The 19,177-nt window shown below is 38.3% G+C and overlaps 5 protein-coding genes and 1 long non-coding RNA gene across 8 annotated transcripts; 2 read left to right on the top strand and 4 right to left on the bottom strand.

Annotated features, from left to right (window-relative positions):
* Positions 1-2,441: 2,441 nt before the first annotated feature.
* On the top strand, positions 2,442-4,678 carry LOC112191569 (E3 ubiquitin-protein ligase HAKAI homolog). The gene is made up of 3 exons (XM_024330929.2): positions 2,442-2,910; positions 3,014-3,072; positions 3,457-4,678. Exons 1-3 carry the CDS (start codon positions 2,653-2,655, stop codon positions 4,547-4,549), a joined length of 1,410 nt encoding a protein of 469 aa, XP_024186697.1. The 5' UTR covers positions 2,442-2,652; the 3' UTR covers positions 4,550-4,678.
* A 116-nt stretch (positions 4,679-4,794) lies between these two features.
* LOC112191571 (reticulon-like protein B12) lies at positions 4,795-6,534 on the bottom strand. Of its 2 annotated transcripts, none has more exons than XM_024330932.2 (4): positions 6,278-6,534; positions 5,856-6,107; positions 5,225-5,436; positions 4,795-5,126 (listed from the first exon to the last, which is right to left on the bottom strand). In XM_024330932.2, the coding sequence occupies exons 2-4, from the start codon at positions 6,071-6,073 to the stop codon at positions 4,957-4,959; spliced, it is 600 nt and encodes a 199-aa protein (XP_024186700.1). In that variant the 5' UTR covers positions 6,074-6,107; positions 6,278-6,534; the 3' UTR covers positions 4,795-4,956. The 2 variants fall into 2 exon arrangements, with proteins under 2 accessions (XP_024186700.1, XP_024186699.1); XM_024330931.2 differs by having other exon boundaries at positions 5,856-6,036; positions 6,278-6,526.
* On the top strand, positions 5,403-6,456 carry LOC121052209. Its single transcript, XR_005808442.1, has 2 exons — positions 5,403-5,501; positions 5,728-6,456. It is a non-coding gene; the product is annotated as an uncharacterized LOC121052209 (long non-coding RNA).
* A 528-nt stretch (positions 6,535-7,062) lies between the features above and the next one.
* On the bottom strand, positions 7,063-10,345 carry LOC112191570 (ataxin-3 homolog). The gene is made up of 2 exons (XM_024330930.2): positions 9,881-10,345; positions 7,063-8,145 (listed from the first exon to the last, which is right to left on the bottom strand). The coding sequence occupies exons 1-2, from the start codon at positions 10,139-10,141 to the stop codon at positions 7,321-7,323; spliced, it is 1,086 nt and encodes a 361-aa protein (XP_024186698.1). The 5' UTR covers positions 10,142-10,345; the 3' UTR covers positions 7,063-7,320.
* Positions 10,346-11,251: 906 nt separating this feature from the next.
* On the bottom strand, positions 11,252-14,258 carry LOC112194108 (OVARIAN TUMOR DOMAIN-containing deubiquitinating enzyme 3). 2 transcript variants are annotated; one of them, XM_040515827.1, is made up of 6 exons: positions 13,600-13,686; positions 13,445-13,517; positions 12,975-13,141; positions 12,812-12,866; positions 12,347-12,400; positions 11,252-11,400 (listed from the first exon to the last, which is right to left on the bottom strand). In XM_040515827.1, exons 3-6 carry the CDS (start codon positions 13,055-13,057, stop codon positions 11,269-11,271), a joined length of 324 nt encoding a protein of 107 aa, XP_040371761.1. In that variant the 5' UTR covers positions 13,058-13,141; positions 13,445-13,517; positions 13,600-13,686; the 3' UTR covers positions 11,252-11,268. The 2 variants fall into 2 exon arrangements, with proteins under 2 accessions (XP_040371761.1, XP_040371762.1); XM_040515828.1 differs by lacking the exons at positions 11,252-11,400; positions 12,347-12,400 and adding exons at positions 13,847-13,937; positions 14,017-14,258 and having other exon boundaries at positions 12,542-13,141; positions 13,600-13,687.
* Positions 14,259-14,814: 556 nt separating this feature from the next.
* LOC112193405 (OVARIAN TUMOR DOMAIN-containing deubiquitinating enzyme 3) lies at positions 14,815-17,602 on the bottom strand. The gene is made up of 8 exons (XM_024333550.2): positions 17,448-17,602; positions 17,226-17,379; positions 17,032-17,119; positions 16,877-16,940; positions 16,556-16,661; positions 16,382-16,436; positions 16,002-16,055; positions 14,815-15,079 (listed from the first exon to the last, which is right to left on the bottom strand). The coding sequence occupies exons 1-8, from the start codon at positions 17,467-17,469 to the stop codon at positions 14,936-14,938; spliced, it is 687 nt and encodes a 228-aa protein (XP_024189318.1). The 5' UTR covers positions 17,470-17,602; the 3' UTR covers positions 14,815-14,935.
* Between the last annotated feature and the right edge of the window lie 1,575 nt (positions 17,603-19,177).

Here is a 19,177-nt window from a genome sequence, read left to right as displayed (position 1 = left end):
TGGCAGTCCGAACTGCAGCTTAGAAAGATGTGATGGAATCAGAAAATCTATACAAATAATTAGCCACTTCTGATGAAATCTTTATTGAAACTTATCTGTGAAACTGTTTTTTCTTCTTTCTAGAGACCTGGACAGTTTTCCTTCTGTAGATTGCTTTCTCGTCTCTCAGATTAACCTCAATTGCTTTTCTCAATTCTTCTGGCAGGCTAAGAAGTTCTTGAAAAGCATAGAGTCAAAATGAAAAGTGAAGTCAAGAGAGTGGATTTAGTTTGCAGGGGTAGCATCCAGAGCAAACAATACTTTTGCTAGCTGATAATAAGGCCCTCGACAAACCTTTTTCTCCCACACTTTTGCTAGCTGAGGAGAAGAATCCTCTGAAGGAAAACTGCTTATTGGAAACTCAGAAGTTTAGAAACAATTAGCATCGTTTCCTGGATTACATATCTTTCCTTTGTCATCATATTGATGAATTGTGATCTTTAAATTTGTCTATCAAGGCTCTAATTTCTTTGTTGTTTGTTTGCAAAGCCAAATGCTATCTCTTTGTCGTCACCAATGAACTTATTGATGATGGCATGCAGACATATCCTTAATTATTGGATTTTCTTTTCCAGTAGATGCATTCATTAGTTTCAGAAAATGACAGGTAGAACATGAATGATGATGCATATTCATAGAACAATAAGATGATCGTTCTTTAATATCTGAATAAGTTTCCAGAGCGGATTTTGAATTTAACTTATAGAAGGAAGAAATTTGGTACATTCATAGTGTATGAATGTTGCATGTGCCTCTGGTTCCTTAAGGTGCTTAGATAGTTGCCACGGGAAGTTTTAAGTCCATCAAATTGCTCCGTGAAAATATACTATGTCTGTTTAGTCATATTCTACCATTTCATCGCCTCACTTGCTATCTTTCTGTTTTCTAGATCAAAAGGAAGTTTGGTTTAAAATCTCTTGCTCTATTCTGCAGTACATAAAAAGTACCTTTGCTACTAAATCATCTACTAAAGACGTCCTCTACTTAATAACTTAGTTACGTGGGCTAGTCGCCTAGACAGTAAATCCCACTTCTTCCAAACAAAGACTTCCAAGTTCTGCCAAGAGTATATTTAGTGTGTTCTTGGATGAGATTATTTACAGTTTATGTATTCTTTCTGGCATTAACTTATTGGTTTTTTTTCTCATTTCTCTAACACAGCCAAAAAATTAAATAGAAGAAGCTTCAACTGCTAAAGTTGTGGCTTGCTAAACTCCATTGATTGAGGTCACAGATTGGCTTTCCTTGTACAGGATTGCCACCATATTTCTTTCACCATGTTGACTCTTGTATTTTGCAAAGTTAACATGCTCCAATATCAGAACTTCTTGTTCAACTGCGAAATTATGCTTAACCATGCGTGTTGCCCTCTCTGGCTCTCAGGATATGTGATCCAAAAAAAACTTCTCATAAAGATAGACTCATGAAATGTATGAAGCTTTTAACCATTCATTCATATTCAGCACCAAAATCACTATAGTTTCCGAATCCGACTCCACAGGACTCTGTTCGATTCCTGTTCCTGATGAGGATAAAAAGGGGAAGCAAGCCAAACAAAGAACTCAAGCTTTTGGGAATTCTCAAATTCCAAATAAATATTCAATTCGAGTCAATGCAAGTATCAGTTGACCTGCAGCAAAACCATACGGAATGTTAGGATTCGCATTCACAATTAGAAGAAAGAAATTGAGCTAAATAGTACTCTAAAAAATTATAATTGTCAAATTATCCCTAAATTTTACAAAATAAGCCAAACTGCTTAATAAAGTGTAAATTTTTAAGAACATCTATGTATTGTAGCTTAAAACCAATACTTTGTCAATTCAATATAAAGTGTCCGTTATAAAAATTCCTAATAAGCTTTGATTTTAAAAATTAAGTAACTGATGTCAATAATGCAGAGTCTTCGTTCAATGCTAAAAATACGAACCAATGACTCTTCTCCAAAGCAGAGACATTGACCTGCATCCTCTACGAACCATCATTTCTAACTGCAAAACTCTCTTGCATCAGTTGCATGCAGTCTTTTGACTATTACATAATCAACCACATACATAGAGAAAGGAATATGGTCGCTGACTTGTTGGCTAAGAGAAGCACTGATCAAGAGCTGGGATTATGTACTTTTGACTGTCTTCCAATCTTTGTTGTCCAAAAAGTGCTGGATGACATGGATGGCGTTGCTAGGCCTAGAAAGTAGAAAGCAGGTTTGTTACAGCCTCTGCTGGTTAGCGTTGCTTGGGCCTTTGGACACCAAAGAAAAAAAAATTCGAACCGATGAGAACTGAGTCCACCCCATGTAAAAATTTCTGTTTAGAAGCCCAATATCAGAGGCCAGCCCAATAACCCATAAACGTTCAATTCCTGCCCACCCCTCTTCTCCTCGAAAGTCGAAACCCTTCTTCCTCTTCGTCCAATGTTCTCACAATTTCGCACATTTATTTCTTAAGTCCCCAATATTTCTTGTTTAGGGTTCAATACCACAAATTGGGAAAATTAGGGCCTTTACAGATACCCCCATACTTTGATTCTTGCGATTTTGCAGTATTAGATTTTCAATTCGCCAAAACAGTTTTGGAATTTGAGACCTGCAGTATCCAATTCAATCTCTTTATGATGCTTCAGATCCGACTAAAGAGCGTTACACCCACCGAGGGCTCTCCCGGAGCAAAACACTTGCCGGCGGAGACCGTCACCGTCGCTTGCCCTGACCACCTCGTCCTCGCCGACCTTCCCGTGGCCAAGGGCATTGGCTCGGCCACCGCCACTTCGCTTGTCAAGACTATCGGTCGCCGGTCCCGTCGGCAGCTCGGTGAACGTGTCCACTTTTGTGTTCGCTGCGATTTCCCGATTGCTATCTATGGACGACTGGTATGTCAAATTGAGCCCATCATATCTTTGGTTTCTGAAATTCAATGCTATTAAAGTTTGAATCTTTAATTTAAATGTGTGGAATTTTGTTGTGTTGTTGCAGAGCCCTTGTGAACATGCGTTTTGTTTGGATTGTGCTCGGAGTGATTCAATCTGCTACCTGTAAGTCCCTCTCAACTAATAAACACAGTCAGACTCTAGTTGCTTCGTTCTGTTATCTTCAAATTTGTTCTATGTCTTAGCTTTGATACTTGCAGCTGAGATTGCTTCAATCTTTGCTTTGTTGAATTGTTCGTATATAAATTAGGAGTTGATGAATTCATGTCTAGTAAACCAATTCGATCACAGGACGACCAATTAGTTTATGCACTGCTGATAATTGGTTCAAGTTACTGGATGACTTCTACATCTGATTATAATAGGACTTTAGAGTAATTGGTCCGAAATTGTTGAAAATGAGTGATTTGTTTTCTGGACAAAGAGATATTAGAAATAATTCATCGTGAATGGTGTGAACCTCTAATTCTGATGATTTATATTGCACAGCTGTGATGAACGTATTCAGAAGATTCAGACTATCAAAATCATGGAGGGGATCTTCATTTGTGCTGCCCCTCACTGTCTCAAATCTTTTCTAAAGAGGAGTGAATTTGAATCTCACATCCATGAGACACACGCGCACCTTCTTCAGCCAAATGCGGAGAAAATGGATGGAAATGAATCTGAAGCCCGGAGTAAAAACCAAGTAACGCCATCTGAATCCACCGCTCGTGCTCCACCAAGGCCAGTCTTTTCTCCTAGTTCAAATTCCCAGTTCCATGACCGTGATGACAAAGCTCGTCTTCAACGAGAACAATCGCTTCCAAGGCCAGTCATGCAGCCTACACCACCTCCAGGTTTTGGGCAAATTCAGAATAATCCACCAGATCTCAGCCGACCGCCAGGCTTTGACAGGCCTGTTCCCCAGAATCTCTACCATCAACAAAGCTTTGATTCATCTGGTGCTCCCATACCGGAGTCTGGCCAGTTTTCAGATAAGCAGCAAGGAATGATATCCGAGACTCCCTTTTCTGAATATCCACCCATGCATTCTATTCAGCCTCCCAATTATGCAGTTCCCATGAATTCCAATCAAGTACAGATGATGCCCTCCCTTCAGTATGGCTTTCCTTTCCCAGTGGATGGATCTCAACCATTTTATGGTGCTCCCTATCAAATGGTACGACAGGATTCTGGACAGGATATGGGACAAGAACAGGGATCGTTGTTGGGTTTTCCCCCAGGTTCAGTACCTAACATGAATTTTGCAGCTGGTTATCCGCAGTCTTGGAATGCAGGACAGGCTGGTGTTCCTTTTGAACAAGCTACACCAGGTGGTCAAGGAACTGCAGATGGTTTCCCCAACTCCTCAGATCCTCAAGGAAATGCCACATATTATCAAGGCGGCATGCCTTTCAATCCTCAGCAGATGACAAACAAAGCAATGGAACAACCACCCCAGGGTGGTAATGCTATGGATCCGAGGGATAGCAAAGGTATATTAGCATCACAGCCCATGTCGCTTCCTCCGCCTCCCCCACCGCCGCAGCTCAAACGCAAGTTTTATCATGGTGACACAGGTCGAGATGGCCAGAGCTAGGACTGGCATGTGGTGGTGACCAAGTAAAGTTTGATGTTTGTAATTTTCTCTTATTTTTCCTTACTGGAACTCATGGCTGTCATTATTTTGGTTCAGGGTCTATCTGAGAGTATTTGTTCCCTTGGCTTAGGTTTAGTCTCATTACTCAATATATGTTGGAAATTTGTGAATATCACTAGTGGGATTTACGAAAGCTCCAAATTTGAAGTTTGGAGTAAAAGATAGAGCATGTACAGAACCAACTCTCTCTTTAATCATTCTGTGGATTAGATTACAAAATTCATAACACTTTTAACAGGATATCTCTGCAATTTGGAGAACAAAAAAGAAAGACTTTTGAAAGGGAGTAAAAAAAATGAAAAGCACACTTCTAAAAATCGCCTTATCGATCACATGAACTTGAGAAATCAACGTAGTTTCTTCTTTTCCAGAACCAAGTGTTGAAATCTGCTCACATATTCTTCATCTAGTTTAACATACAATTGCAGCAATTTCCTGTACCCCATCATGACATACTTGTCCACATAATCTTCATACCTCTCATATAATGCTGGAATTGTTAGAACAATGACAAGGCCTGCAACAGCAGAAAAAAGAAGATAATACGAAAACTGATTTTGACATTTGAATTCTAAATTCTGAATCAATGCAAATCTCATGAAGTTTCATACTTACTGGTGTAGCTCAGAGTCAGGAAATCAGTCAAGCCACCAACAAAATAAATCAGCAGCAGGTAAGCAGCTACTTTGAAGAACAACCTCGAGTCTTTACCAAGAGAAATATCTTGTGAAACCAAAAGCAAAGCATTTACATGAGTCCGGATGACAGCTGCAGCTTCATTCACCATTTCTTCTGATAACTGCAATTCAGGCAGGGGTGGAGCTGGTCTGTTCGCAATGGCATTTGTCAATGATATTCATAATAAGATCTAAGTCTACATTTGATAAAATCAGTAAGTGATGAAACATTTCTAATAGTGAGATTGAGTGAAAAATGCAGCACCAAGTCAAAATTTCCAACTGAAAAGTGTATTTCATCAATCATCCTATATATGTCTTCAAAAGTTTGACATTAATGAAAATAATTATAAGATTAAGAACTAAGAACTCTCGTATAAAATTATAATGTCAAACAGGTTTTGCATAATGAAACTTATAAACATTTGTGGTTTTGTTCAGTTTGGATGAATAACAAAGAGTTTGCATCAACTGAACAAATAATCACCAGGACAAAGTAGCTCAAATCATCAATGCCTGGATGAGGCACCAAATAACAGTCAAGAAGCACAATTTCTACCAAGGATTACCGGTTAAGAATGGCAGCCGATTTAGCCCACAGAAAGAGTATGACAAAGAGGAGGAGAAGAACACTAGAGACCAGTGATAGCAATGTATAACCAGACTTCTCAAACACCACCCAAGCAGCTAAAGCTACTAACAGTATCCCCATTGTCACATCTTTCTGCCTCCACAAGATCACATCTGCAACTGTATCATCCAAAAAAGCAAGGCTCATCAGACCCATAAAATCCTAACTCCAAAGCAACCGGACCACAATTCTGCATTGGATCAAAGACCAAGGTCTACATTTACTAAGCTCAACTTTGAAGTAACTCCAATATTGAATGACAAATTTAATAGCAATATGAAGATGTTAAGAACATAAAAGAGCAGAATCCATGACCAAAATAGTGATACGGATTCACCAAAAAAGATGAAAGTGACTCACCAAGACCTCCTCCAAGGATCTCATGAAGGGTTCTTTGCCGGCGAAACAATCTTTCCGGTGAACCCATTTGAACACAAAACCCAAAAACACAATCTGAATCCAATCCAGATCTCCAAGAGCCAAAAAGGATGTAGCTTTGGGGAATTCAGATGATTCCACAGTAAAAGAGAAACAATGGGCTATCTTGGCTTTTTCATCCGATATTCTCTTTCTTCTATGTGAATACGAAAAGTATATATATATAGTGATGACAGAGCTTCCAGCCTAAAAGTGTCAAACCCATTCATGGCTTTCTCTCTCTTTCTTTTATTTTCTTCCACAATGTACAACTAGGTATTTTTCCGTTGAATCATTTGACCCAAAATTTTGTTGGACATAGAAATACTGAGAGACCAATGGAAGTAGTAACTGACCGCCAAACTGCTGCTTCAAATTAGTGACCACCTGTGTTTCTAGTTACTGAAAGAGTAACTTTTGAAGGATATTACTGTCATATGAGGAGTGTTGCCTCTGTTTTCAAGCGTACCCAGAGGACCATACGAGGGTATTATTGTCCTCCAAAGTTCATTTGCCGCCAATCAAAATACAACTTGCGGTAAATAGCAGATGTTTTTTAGCTGCGCAGTAAATGCTCGAAACCCTTCGAGAACTCAGAAAAATTGACTTCAGTATTAATCAATTCAAATTTCAAGAGCAATAACATTCGATCTGTTCATATAAATCTCATTTGATACGTATTACACAAATGCAAGTATAAAGCAAAAGAGCCAATAATGAAACCATGGTTGATCCAAAAATTCAAAACGCTGTAATTATCCAATGAAAAGAAAAGAAAAAAGCTGGAAAACTTATTTGTTCTAGTTTTACAATTTGAGTTTAAATTTGGAGTTGACGGTATAATGGAGCTGTATATGCTGCAAAGTACAACGACCTTGCGCCAAGGATGCAAGTCAACTATCTAACCTGACATAGAGATCCACAGATCATTGTCCTCAACCAGTAAACATTAACATCTAAAAAATGAAAAATGTACTTTACTTTTCTCAAGCAATTTTATTCTCTTGGCTGATCTTGTTCTCTTGGCTGTTTGAGCTTTCATTCTGCGGGTTGCTAGCTCCAGCAATGGCCACATTGCTAGCTCCAGCAATGGCCACATTGCTAGCTCCAGCATTGACCACGTTGCTATCTCCAGCATTGGCCACATTGCTAGCTCCGACATTGACCACGTTGCTATCTCCGGCATTGATCACGTTGCTAGCTCCGGCATGGGCCACGTTGCTAGCTCCGGCATTGACCACGTTGCTATCTCCAGCATTGGCCACGTTGCTAGCTCCGGCATTGACCACGGGTGGGGAAGAATCCATAAGACTGGCAGCTATTGCAGCCTTCATGTCCTCGTCTTCCATCTCTGATAGCAGCTCTGCTTCCTCGGTAGATAGGAATTGGTCTGAAGGTTGTCGAGGATTTGTTCTCTGCGTCTGGCGTGGAGCATTTGTGGAGTTGCAGGATTTAGTTATTCGGTCGGCATCTTCAGGTGAAAGCCACTGCCCATACCCGTTGGAAGCTTCTGAGGATGAGATGGGACACTCTTTTGGGAAGTTTCCTCTCACCAGGAAAATGCTCCAACCAGAGCCCTTTAGCGTGTCCAAATAGGCCGAGAGGTAAAACTTTGAAAGGTGAAGTGGGGCTGCATACAGACTGTCAAAATTATACCACTCCCCATTCACTTTCCTGATACAGAACCAATGATCATGTAAATGACAGATAAACCCATTTTCCAGCTCAGGATCGATCTGAGCTGGCTCTGCAACTGGAGAATCAAGGGGGATGACCTGCAGATCCCAAACCTCTAAAGCCTTTTGAAGTACCTACAAAAGAAATATAATGGTTTATCAAATCATGAAAATTCTGGCATAGTCATGCTGCACAACAGTGAAAGTGCAGATTCTCACAACTTAATCTCAAAAATGAGCCAAAGTGAAAGAACTACCAACCATATACTTCTGTTTATTATCCACACCCTGACTTATTTGGCTTCCCTACTAAATATTCATAAAGCTTTATGTCCGGACACAAGAAGCTAAACTAGTACACCACTTCTCAGTTTTGGAATCCTTTCTATAAGAATACATGTCATGAAAATGCTACCGAACTAATGACAATGTAAATTCTAAGATTCAAAATAGATCTAGTTGACAGCAAACATGAAAAGAAAATAAGTACCAAACACATTACAATAAATACAGCTCCATAGTGAAATCACGCCAAGCATATATAGAAATTTCCCAAGTTGTTATTACTCTGCACATATGTCTTATTAACAGCAAACTACCAAAATTCACATATATTGAGAAACTGAAATGAGAAATCAAATTGGAGATTAAATATTCATAAAAGCTCGACTCGCCATTTTCCAAGTACAAAATATTTCCAAACGCTCAGTTTGCCATTTTCCAAGTTTCACATCCAATTCATTTTCTTTCCTCGATTTGACAGGAATAGACCATATTAGTCCCATAAGTCAGGTCAGGTAAACTCAAAATGCTAAGGTAGCTAAAGCTGTACTCTCCATAGGTCCATAAAAACTTGTTAAAGTAAAAACAACACCAAGTTTAGACCAAGGGATTTACAAGCTGCATTGACAACCTGATCAGCTGAAATGTAATGCACTGAATGGAAACTAAAAAAATACCCTACAGAGAGCACATTTTTCCACCAGAAAGCTAAGCAATCTTGTAATAGAACTCTTAAAATGGCCAAGGAAAGCACAGTGAGGATACAAACAATAACTAACTATAGCGTAGGTTCAATCAGCAATAAAAGTTTCATACACCAAAGCATCATTCATAGAGAGCCTAAACTCTGATAATGCAACTTTAAAGCATCTATGTAACTAGGTACGAAATCACAATCAAACATTACAAATTCATGGAACCAAGTTGTTATTTTTAATACAGGGGTCTGACATACTGGTATAGGAATCGGTTATTACTTAGTTAACTATAACCACAAAAGGAAACCCATTAAAATAAACAACTACATCATAATAATTTATTATCAACTCTTCCGCTAGAGCTAATTAACCATAATTTTATACCCAAAAAATCCCCAATCCCATTTCACAGACACGAAAACGGGACCTCTAACCAAAATCCAATCTTTAGGATACAGGACCCTCTAACAAATAGCTAGGTGAGTGAGTATGAACCAAAACCACATGGGAGCAAACCACGGGCCTCACAATAACTACTAACCACTCGTTGGTGCTAGCATTAGTTAACCATTATTATCAGCTCTACCAAAACAAGCATGTCCCATACTTGTGCTTATAATCGAAGACACACTTGCTAATTAATCAACTACAGAGAGCCCCTCTAATCCAACGATTTCAAGAAGCGCACCTAATTGTTTTAAAGCCAAACAATATGGCTTCCCTCAGAGTGAAGTAATTTTACCATGATTTTCATAAACAGATTCTTTAGAAACACAAAAAGAACCAATCTTTCGAGTCTTGCAATTCAGAAAAGAAAGACACCAAAGCCCAGGCAGCTACAAGAACCTCAGGCAACAAAAGAAATGAAATTGAGGGAATGAAAATAGGACCTGGATACTGAAATCGCCGTCGAGGGAGACGTTGTGGGACTCCTCGGAGAGGAAATCGCCGGCGGCGGCGGCGTTGGCTCCGGGTTGGAGGTTGAGCTGCATCATCTGGCGCTCCTTGCGATCGAGATCGGAGGCGAGGGCGGCCAAATCGAATTCGGAGAAGAAGGGACCCTGCAGCGCCGTGTTGACGCAATGCACGGCGCACAGCTTCGACTCCTGCACCTCGTGGTACAGCATCCCTCCGTTGCTCGACCCTTCCATCTCTCTCTCTCTCTCTCTTTCGCTCTGTGTTTGTTTTTGAGAGAAAAGATTGGAAGAAGAAGAAGAAGAAAACCCTAGAGATTATTCTGTTTTGGTGGATTTGATTTGAGTTTCAAGATAGGGAGGAAAGATATGATTCTCTATCTCTCTATCTCTCTCTCGCCTTTTTCTTTCCTTCCTTCTTTCTGTGTTTAGTGTGACTTTGGTTTGTTGCCTGGGACGTTGTACAGTCACTCCCACGTGCAACGGACGGTTTCTGACACGTGTAAAGACGCGCCAACACTTGTTTTGCTCTCTCTCTCTAAGTAAACGCCCCCACTAAATCAAGTTGACAAGTGAACACATTTGCTCTTAGTTAAATTTATGTTGTCTAGATTCTAGTTTGTAAATGTAGAAGTTTCATTTTAGATAAACTTAGTTAATCTTGTGATATATAATAACAATCCACTATCCTTTTTTTTCCAGTTTTTTTTTTTTTTTCAGCAAATTGTAAAAAACAAAATGTCAAATGGCACGCACATAGTGCTTGTCAAGAAGAGTATAACTATTAATTTAACAATGTTGCTCCAACAATAATAGTTATTTGTGAGTGATATATTATGTTTTATAGAATTATATAGTGACGCGTCGACAAAAAATGAGAGAGAAATATAACTTTTTTTTAAACTATGCATGAATTCACTAGCTAAATATAACTAGTCATTTTAGCTAAAGTAGAATTTGACACGTTAACCTGTTAAAAATTGTTTGGTCATGTATAACACGTACAGCCTCTAGTATGAAGGATTTATCTCCTTTACCTAACAATCTAATGTATTGTAGAAAAATCCTCAGCATTGTGACATTGTCCTCTCTGATATCTCTTTTTCTCTGGTCCAATATATCTGATATCTCTTAATCCAACATTATTTTCTCTGGTCCAATATATCTGATATCTCTTAATCCAACATTAACTATTATAATCAAGTCAGGTCCCCCATCTCCCCATTTCTTTTGGATCTTAATGAAAGGAACAGAAACACAAGGTACATTATTATTCCATTTAACAAACTTGAGTTTATCTTGAATAGAACTTTAATTAGAAGAATAGAACTATAAAATGGATTGCATTTCTCATTCTCAGTTTCTCATACAAGTAGATCATAATGGTTCCTGTCACTTAAGTGAATTAACAAGAGCCTCACAGCCTTCTTGGGCGTAAACTCGGTTCCATATTCTTCAATGGGAATGAAAGCAGAACCCCCTCCACCATTTGTGTGCTGCAGTTCAACCAAAACATTACAATTGATGGACTATTGAGTAGATATCACATTACAAACTCTCTACAACCCCACAATCCTATCGATTGGGATAACATGCAGTCGAAACAGACATAATCCATAAGGTCGATAACTAACAAATATTCTGTACTAACTCTCCAGCTATAAAATTGTATGTTTCCACTTTCCAACAGTCAGCCAATGTCACAAAAATAAATACCACTTTATAAGGTGGAGAAAATGAATGAAGATAAACAGCTAGATAAGTCAATAGTTTAGAGTATCTTGACACTGAAATTATAGACTACTGTTAGCTTAACAGAGCTCATCAGAAATTGACATATCTTCCTGTCAGATACTCGGTTTAAAAGATCATAAACTCCTTCCTATTATTTTTTTGACCCCAAACTCCAAATGAGACATTCACAATATGGCATCATCATATTCTGTCTTATCTTTCTATCTGCATTTCCTTTTTCAAATATTAGAGAGCCGGAACTGATTTTACCACCTATTGTATGTCCAGGCAACAGACTAGAATGGAACTCGCCTTACAAATAACACCCATTTTTATAAAGTTTCTAACATCTTACATCAACTCTAATTGGGTCTATGAGATATAGTACCTGTGTGATCCACCTTTCATCCATTCCCTCTTATCTCCTTCCCAGGACCTAAATTATTATCTTGACCAACTCACCAATAGTACGTATGCAGTAGCTGTAGCTACACGGTGATAGTCATATTCAGCCTTCTATCTTGCTGATTACCTACTTATGAACTAATTAAGAGACATTATCTTGCTACTTCTCCACAAACCAAACATGACAAACGAACAAAAGGAACAGAAATTATTAGGTGATATGTTTTCTGGTATGGACTAAATCTACCTCCAAACAATGCAGATACAACAGCATGCATTAAAGATAGTAGTATTTGAGTATACCTCATCCGCTCGTTTATACACAATGATCGGCTGCTTTAGTAACTGCGACAGCACCTGCAGTTTTGAATGTAGGTCACACCAGTATTGAACACGTGCGTGCGCGCGCACACACAGATAGCAACAAATGTGTGAAAATATACTTTCTTCTATACTAATAGTAATCGCAAAAGCTTTTGACATTCCGGACTCCAACATCATAAACAATATTCTTCTGGATTTTGGTATAAACACCAGTTCCAACCTAATGGATTATCCCATTCTAGGGACCAATATCACTTGGTTGAAAGCTAAGTTAACCTTAACATACCACCTACAGGAAATCATGTCTCTTTGATTGATAACATCTACCGTTGAAAATCAATGCTACTAGTTACAGAATGTCAAAGTGATGAAAGGGAACATGAGATAGAGAGCTAGAGAAAGATGCTCAAATCACAAACACACGCACGAGTGAAGAGTACTGACCAGTAGCTCCGACTCTCCTCCCCAGAAATCAGGTTCTCTGATACGATCACAGTAACTATGGAAAGAACGTACAAAAACATTATTTCATCATAATGGCATGGCAAAGAACCTGTCAGAACACCAAACTATGACAAAACTTCACTTAAAAAAGATAGAGTTTCACCCTCGTTTAATAGAGTGCAGCATTAATTGCCTTCCGGGCTGCTTCATACTTGGGGAGTTTCGTATTCTCACATATAACATCATTCACATCCTCCAGTAGTTCGCCTGTATTTTCCAACGACCAGGCTATTTTTTGTAGTAAAACAGTAATCCGGCCACTTGGTCACTCTAAATCACATCCAAAAGCCTACTTTACAAAGAGATTATGAAACCCAATATTTATTCAACCAATAACGCAAGTGCAATAATGATTTTGTGTTCAGGTTATCTCTCAAACTATACATAATTGAATCATTCTAAATAGAAAGTGACCTTAATTAGCAACCAGAGTATAGATGCATCTGGACTCTAAGATGTCACAAAATGAGAGAAATGCAATAATGCGCTCCAAGAATTTCCCAAAAATTAATTTATACATTCTTGAAAGTAGTACAGTAATTAAGAACTTATATAAGCATATGTGCAGCATACCTGCACGTTTTTGCTCTTCCCTTTCGGTCAGATCGGGAAGAGGCCCAGTATTTGCTGCCAATATTCCTTTTACCTGCAGATTAAATTTCAAGAATGTGACAAAGAGAGGGCATAATTACCAGTCTGTAAAGTAGATAAAAAAGAATCTGAAATACCAGTGCACGAAATAGACATCGTCCATCTTTTTTAACTTCGTGAACTGTATAGATTTCGGGTTTCCGGAACTCTTTAGATCCTCCGCCTCTGTCAAAACAAGACCAATAATTAAAATATAAATTCCAAACATCCAAGTTCATACTTCATAGGAGTATCTGAGTATATCAGTATATGGTACGAAAGTTACAGTCCAGTTCTGGCAAAGAACCGGTGGCTATAATGTCCGAGAGATGCCGGAATGGTCGCCTGAGAAATGGAAGTTGAAATAGAGAGAACGGGGTAGGAGACGAGCTCAAACTGAGCAAATCCATTCTTAAGCTGCTCAAGAACAGCCTCTCTGCTCCATAACAAACACACACGTGAATATAACTAGGATCAAAGAATGAGAAAGAGAAGAGAGAGATGAAGATGAGTACGGTTTGAAAACTTGGGCGCCATAAGAGAAAGCTGCCGAGGGACGACGACGGCGCCGGAGTGACTACTGAAGCAGAAAAGCTCAAATGAGTACGTTGTGCAGCAGGAACGACGTCGTCTCCTGGATGAAGCAAGTTACTTGTGAAGTTTGCAATGAGGCTCCGAGGCCGCCTGGGTTCTATAGTCGTTGACTCAATGACTCGTACGTACGTAGGAGGAACCCCACGTCAATCACTACCATGCTCCTCTTGTCGAAGACGACGATCTGGAGAATGGACTTACAGTGAAGAAGACAATTTTACCCTCTGAAATCAAAGTCACATGAGCCACACGTGCTCTAATTTGTTACAAATCTTACATAATGATAGAATGATTTTCGAGGTCAAGAATGTTGCATAAGAGAAGAATAACTGATCGTGAATTTTCAGTTTTTATGAGATTTAATTTAGCAGCGAAAATTTATAACACCATTTTGGAGTGAATCATCATTTTCGAACATTTTATGCACATCTGTTTCGAGCTGAAAATTTTCAAACGGATCCCTTCTTCCTTACTGTACCTTTTCAAGAATCATAATCGCAAAGAAAAGTAAGCCGATTGCAAAATTATTTGGTCAAGTATAAACACAACCTCTAGTGTCAATGATTTTTCTCCTCACCTAACAATCTTAATATATTGTAGAAAAAGCATCAGCATTGTGACAGTGTCGTATCTGATAGCTCTTAATCCACCATTAATTATTAGACCCAACTTGTACACTCAAGTGAGGTCCTCCATCTTCCCATTTATTTTGGATCTTGATAAAAATGAAGGCAAAATGCTTCTGAATAGAAACAAAAGATACATTATCATTCCAAATAACAAATTGAATCTATCTTGAATACAACTACAAAATGTGTTGCCTCTCTCCCTTTTTGTCTCTCATACAAGCAGATCATAATGGTTCCTGCCACTGAACAAGAGCCTCACGGCCTTCCTCGGCTTTCTGTTTCTCGAACCTTTACTAAACTCGCTTCCATATTCTGCAATGGGAATGAAACCAGAACCCCTTCCACCATTTGTGTGCTGCAATTAATTCAACCAAAACATTACAACTAAAGCACGGTGAGTAGGTATGTATAGCCCCACTGATTGAAAGGAAAACACGCTGCTAAAGCAGATATAAATCATAACTAAGCAAATGTACTATACTAACAATCTCCAACATTAAAACTATATCCAGAAACCAAAAAGTCGGCCAAGCCCACAAGAACTGGTACTACTTTAGGCGGACAAAATGAATGAAGATAGTGCATACACAAACAGCTGGACAAGTAAATAATTGAAAGCTCTTATGTTAGTGTTAAGCATCTCAGCAGTGGAATTATAAAGATTCATCCTGGCTTAACAGGGTTTGATTTCATCCAGTAACTTATAAATTTTGGACCACAAAAGATCAGAACATTTTGCCTGCTACCTTTTTTGCTCCCAACTCATAGCAACCATTCGCACTATGGCGTCATATTCTCTTGCTCTTTCTCTGTACGTTTCTTTTTTATACTAGAGAGCAGTCCCTGATTGTACCACACATTGTATGTCCAGGGAATGAGAATGAAACTCACTTTTTAATTATAGAACCCAATATAATTTCATATAGCTCTAGTACCTTTACTCCCTCAACTCCATTCCACTCAGAAACATAATTTCTGTTATCCAGCTTGAAGAATGCCTAGACATATAAGCTCCTTAAATGCAATCCATCCTTATTTCCCTTCATGTCGCCTTCCTATGACCTAAGTTATTATCTAAACCAACTTATAAGTACACTAAGCAATACATGTCTATGTTATCATCGGATGCACCAGCAGTAACTGAAAGTAACAATCATGTTTTGCTAAATACAAATTAAAAAAGTAACAAACAAAGAAACAAAGTCCAACATGAAACCCCCAAAAAAATTGTGGAAAAAATCTAAAAGATAGCCTTTCAGTGAAAAAAAAAATAATACCTCATGCTCTGGAATATAGACTATGATTGGCTGTCTACACAATTTTGAGAGCACCTGCAGTTTTGAAGGCCAAAGGTCGCGTCATATTGAAGAGAGAGAAAGAGAGAGACAGAGAGAGTCATATAAACAACGGATGATAAATGCATTGTAGATACAAGTGAGTGACATTATTCTGGTTTTCTATTGTATTAAACAGACAAGCATTTGAGATTCAAAGTCTAAATCTATGTTGATTATAAGCCATATCCTTCTGCACTTAATTTAAAGCACCAACTCTCAAAGCAAGGTACACTCTGGGGGAACAATATCCTTTGGTGAAGGCTAAATTCTCATAGAATGATTAGCTAAATCCATTAGCATTCTTAGTCAGGAGTACATACCAGCAGCTCCGACTCTCCTCCCCAGAAATCAGGTCTTTGGATTCGCTGGCAGTAACTATAGAAAGACAATTCAGATAATTTAAATTACTCTCCATCATAAAAATACTAACACACCTCTCAGAAACCGAATCTTAAAGAAGCATAAGAGTCACTGAGAAAAAGATAGATGCTTACCGTTTTAAGGATTCATCGACAGTAATTGCCACTATAGCTGCTTCATACTGGGGGCGTTCTTCCTCATTTTCGCATATAACCTCTTTCACAGCCATCCGTAGCTCATCTGCAATTTCCAAAAACCCTGGTAAGTTTGTACTGAAACATTCACTTACAAACCCAATATTCATTCAACCTAGAAGACCAGTGTAATAATTGTACTGTGCTTACATTACCAGGGTTTGATTTCATTACCACAGAATGAAAGAGATACAGTAGTGGCTGTAAGGATTTCCATAAACTAGTTTATAGCTTATACTTGAAATTCAATCTGAAGCATACCTGCAGTGTCTCTCTCTTCCCTTGGGCTAAGAGGTGACCCTTTATTTGCTGCCATCCCTTTTACCTGATTAAGATTTAAGTGTGTGCAAGTCCAGTATGTAAGTAAGTCTAAACTAAATTTAACCAAAAAATAAATAAATAAAAAAGCGAAATACCAGTGCACGAAATAGACAGCGTCCATCACCGGTAACTCTCTGAACGGAATAGCGTTCGACTTTCCTCATGGCCGAAGATCCTCTGCCTCTGTCAAAACACAAAAAGGGCTGTAATTTAGGGTTTAAGGTTTATGAAATTGGACAGAAACATATTAAAGATAAAATTTTGAAACAGTGTGAAGTAAGAAATCTACAGTGGCGGTCCAATTCTAGCGAAGAACCGGTGGCTGTAGTCTCCGAGAAACGGCGTGGCGTTTGCCTGAGAATTGGACGTTGAAATTGAGAGAAGAGGGGAGGAGACGAGCTCGAACCGAGCAAATCCATTCCTGAGCTGCTCCAGAACAGCCTCTGCTCCATAACACGGAAAATGTGAAGATAAAGAGAATCAATGAAATGAGAGAGATGGAGTTGAGTACCGTTTGAAAGCTTGTGCGCCATGACAGAGCGCTCCTCAAGTAGCCAAAGCACCGGATAAAGTAAGAGTCTCGAATGCGGATGCGGCCTCGACGACGTCGTGTTGGAGTTGCGTTGTGAGCAACGTCCAATTTCGTAGCCCGTTTAGACCAAGTGCTTTAGTAGGATGGCGGTGACCTGTTAGAGCAAGTGCACCAGTTGGGTTACCGGTTTATATACTATTCACTGCTTTTTAGTATATAGTTTCATTTTTTGGGTCACAAAATACACTGTGTCCGTGACCTAGGGCATGAAATACACTGTGCAGATCATCATGGTGACCCAAAACACTGTACATGGTGACCTAGGACATGAAATACACTGTATTTGTGACCTAGAGGGTGAAATTAACACTAAAAAACAGTGAATAGTGGGTGACCTGGTGACCCAACGAGTGAACTTGCTCTTAGCAACTTAGCATATCGAACTCACCAAAATTGTATTAGTAAATTTGGGTATTGGCTCGTCACATGATGATGGTTCTAAAAGATTTATAATAATTGGTGAGTCGCACCTATTAATTTAAAACTTCTTTATAAATAAAAAGTGATTGAATGATCGTAATTTAGTACATTATCAATACCACTTTAGATAAGCTCTTTTAACTTCTAAAAATGATCATAAACAAGTTTATAAATATACGGTATGTGTTCTTTACAAAAGCTCTTTTAACTTCTAAAAATGTGGAAATTATTCTATGCACCAACGGTGCAAGTGACCCAATCCTTATAAAATAAATTTAAACCCTTGATATTTATTATCAACTTTATTTTTAATAAACAAAAAGTGTATTTAATGCAATCTAACCATTTATTTGTGTTGGTGCAAGTGCACGGCGGTGCTCTGAATACCCCCTCCTAAAAATGATCATAAACAAGTTTATAAATATACGGTATGTGTTCTTTAAAATACATAAACTAGAAAGTCAATTTATTTTCTAAATTTTACACGCATTTTCTGTTTTACCGATCCAAAGATATATTCTTCTATTTTTCTGTCCTATAACATAACTTCTTAACTTTTCTCTACTTGAATTCTGATTTTTCTGCAGTCTTTATGTGTGTTTGAGAATCAATTAGAATTGAATGACATTGTCAATACTGATATCCCTGGATTCTGGTATGGATGTATTAAAACAAAAGGCTTTGACTATTATGAATTGCGGATTGTGAATTGCAATGTACTTAATATAAGGTATGTTGTCATATGCAATTTTAATAATAGTAGTAAGCAGAATCTGCAGACCACCTAATCTAACCAACAAAGACCATTTTGGCTCATTTCCATTTTCAATTAGCGTCACGCCACTTCCTAATAATTTGGAGGGGCCGGCGCAATCATGTCCATGAGTTACCCTCGCTGCATCTGATTCCATATGTTTGTTAACATAGTGCGAACAAATAAAAATCCATTTTATGTGTGTATATTAGCAATGTTACTAACAGCAATGATTATGAAAATTTGATAAATAGTTTTGATCTATAACTTATCCAGTGTTTATAAGCACAAAGGGAATTAGAATGTAAATAAGTCTCATACTATAAAAGTAGGGTAATCGTCCCTATTATTTTACAGGTTCAATTACATTACAAAGAGTATGTATTTGAAATCTCTTGCCTGTAGAAGTTTTTCTTTCTTACTTTTCTTCATTTTAATAAATAAACCCGTCATAAAGAGTTTAAAAATGAGATCA

The sequence above is a fragment of the Rosa chinensis genome, chromosome 3 (assembly GCF_002994745.2).
Source record: "Rosa chinensis cultivar Old Blush chromosome 3, RchiOBHm-V2, whole genome shotgun sequence".
Taxonomy (NCBI): Eukaryota; Viridiplantae; Streptophyta; class Magnoliopsida; order Rosales; family Rosaceae; genus Rosa; species Rosa chinensis.
The sequence above is the reverse complement of the archived record's forward strand: the minus strand, read 5'-3'. Positions and strand labels throughout refer to the sequence as shown.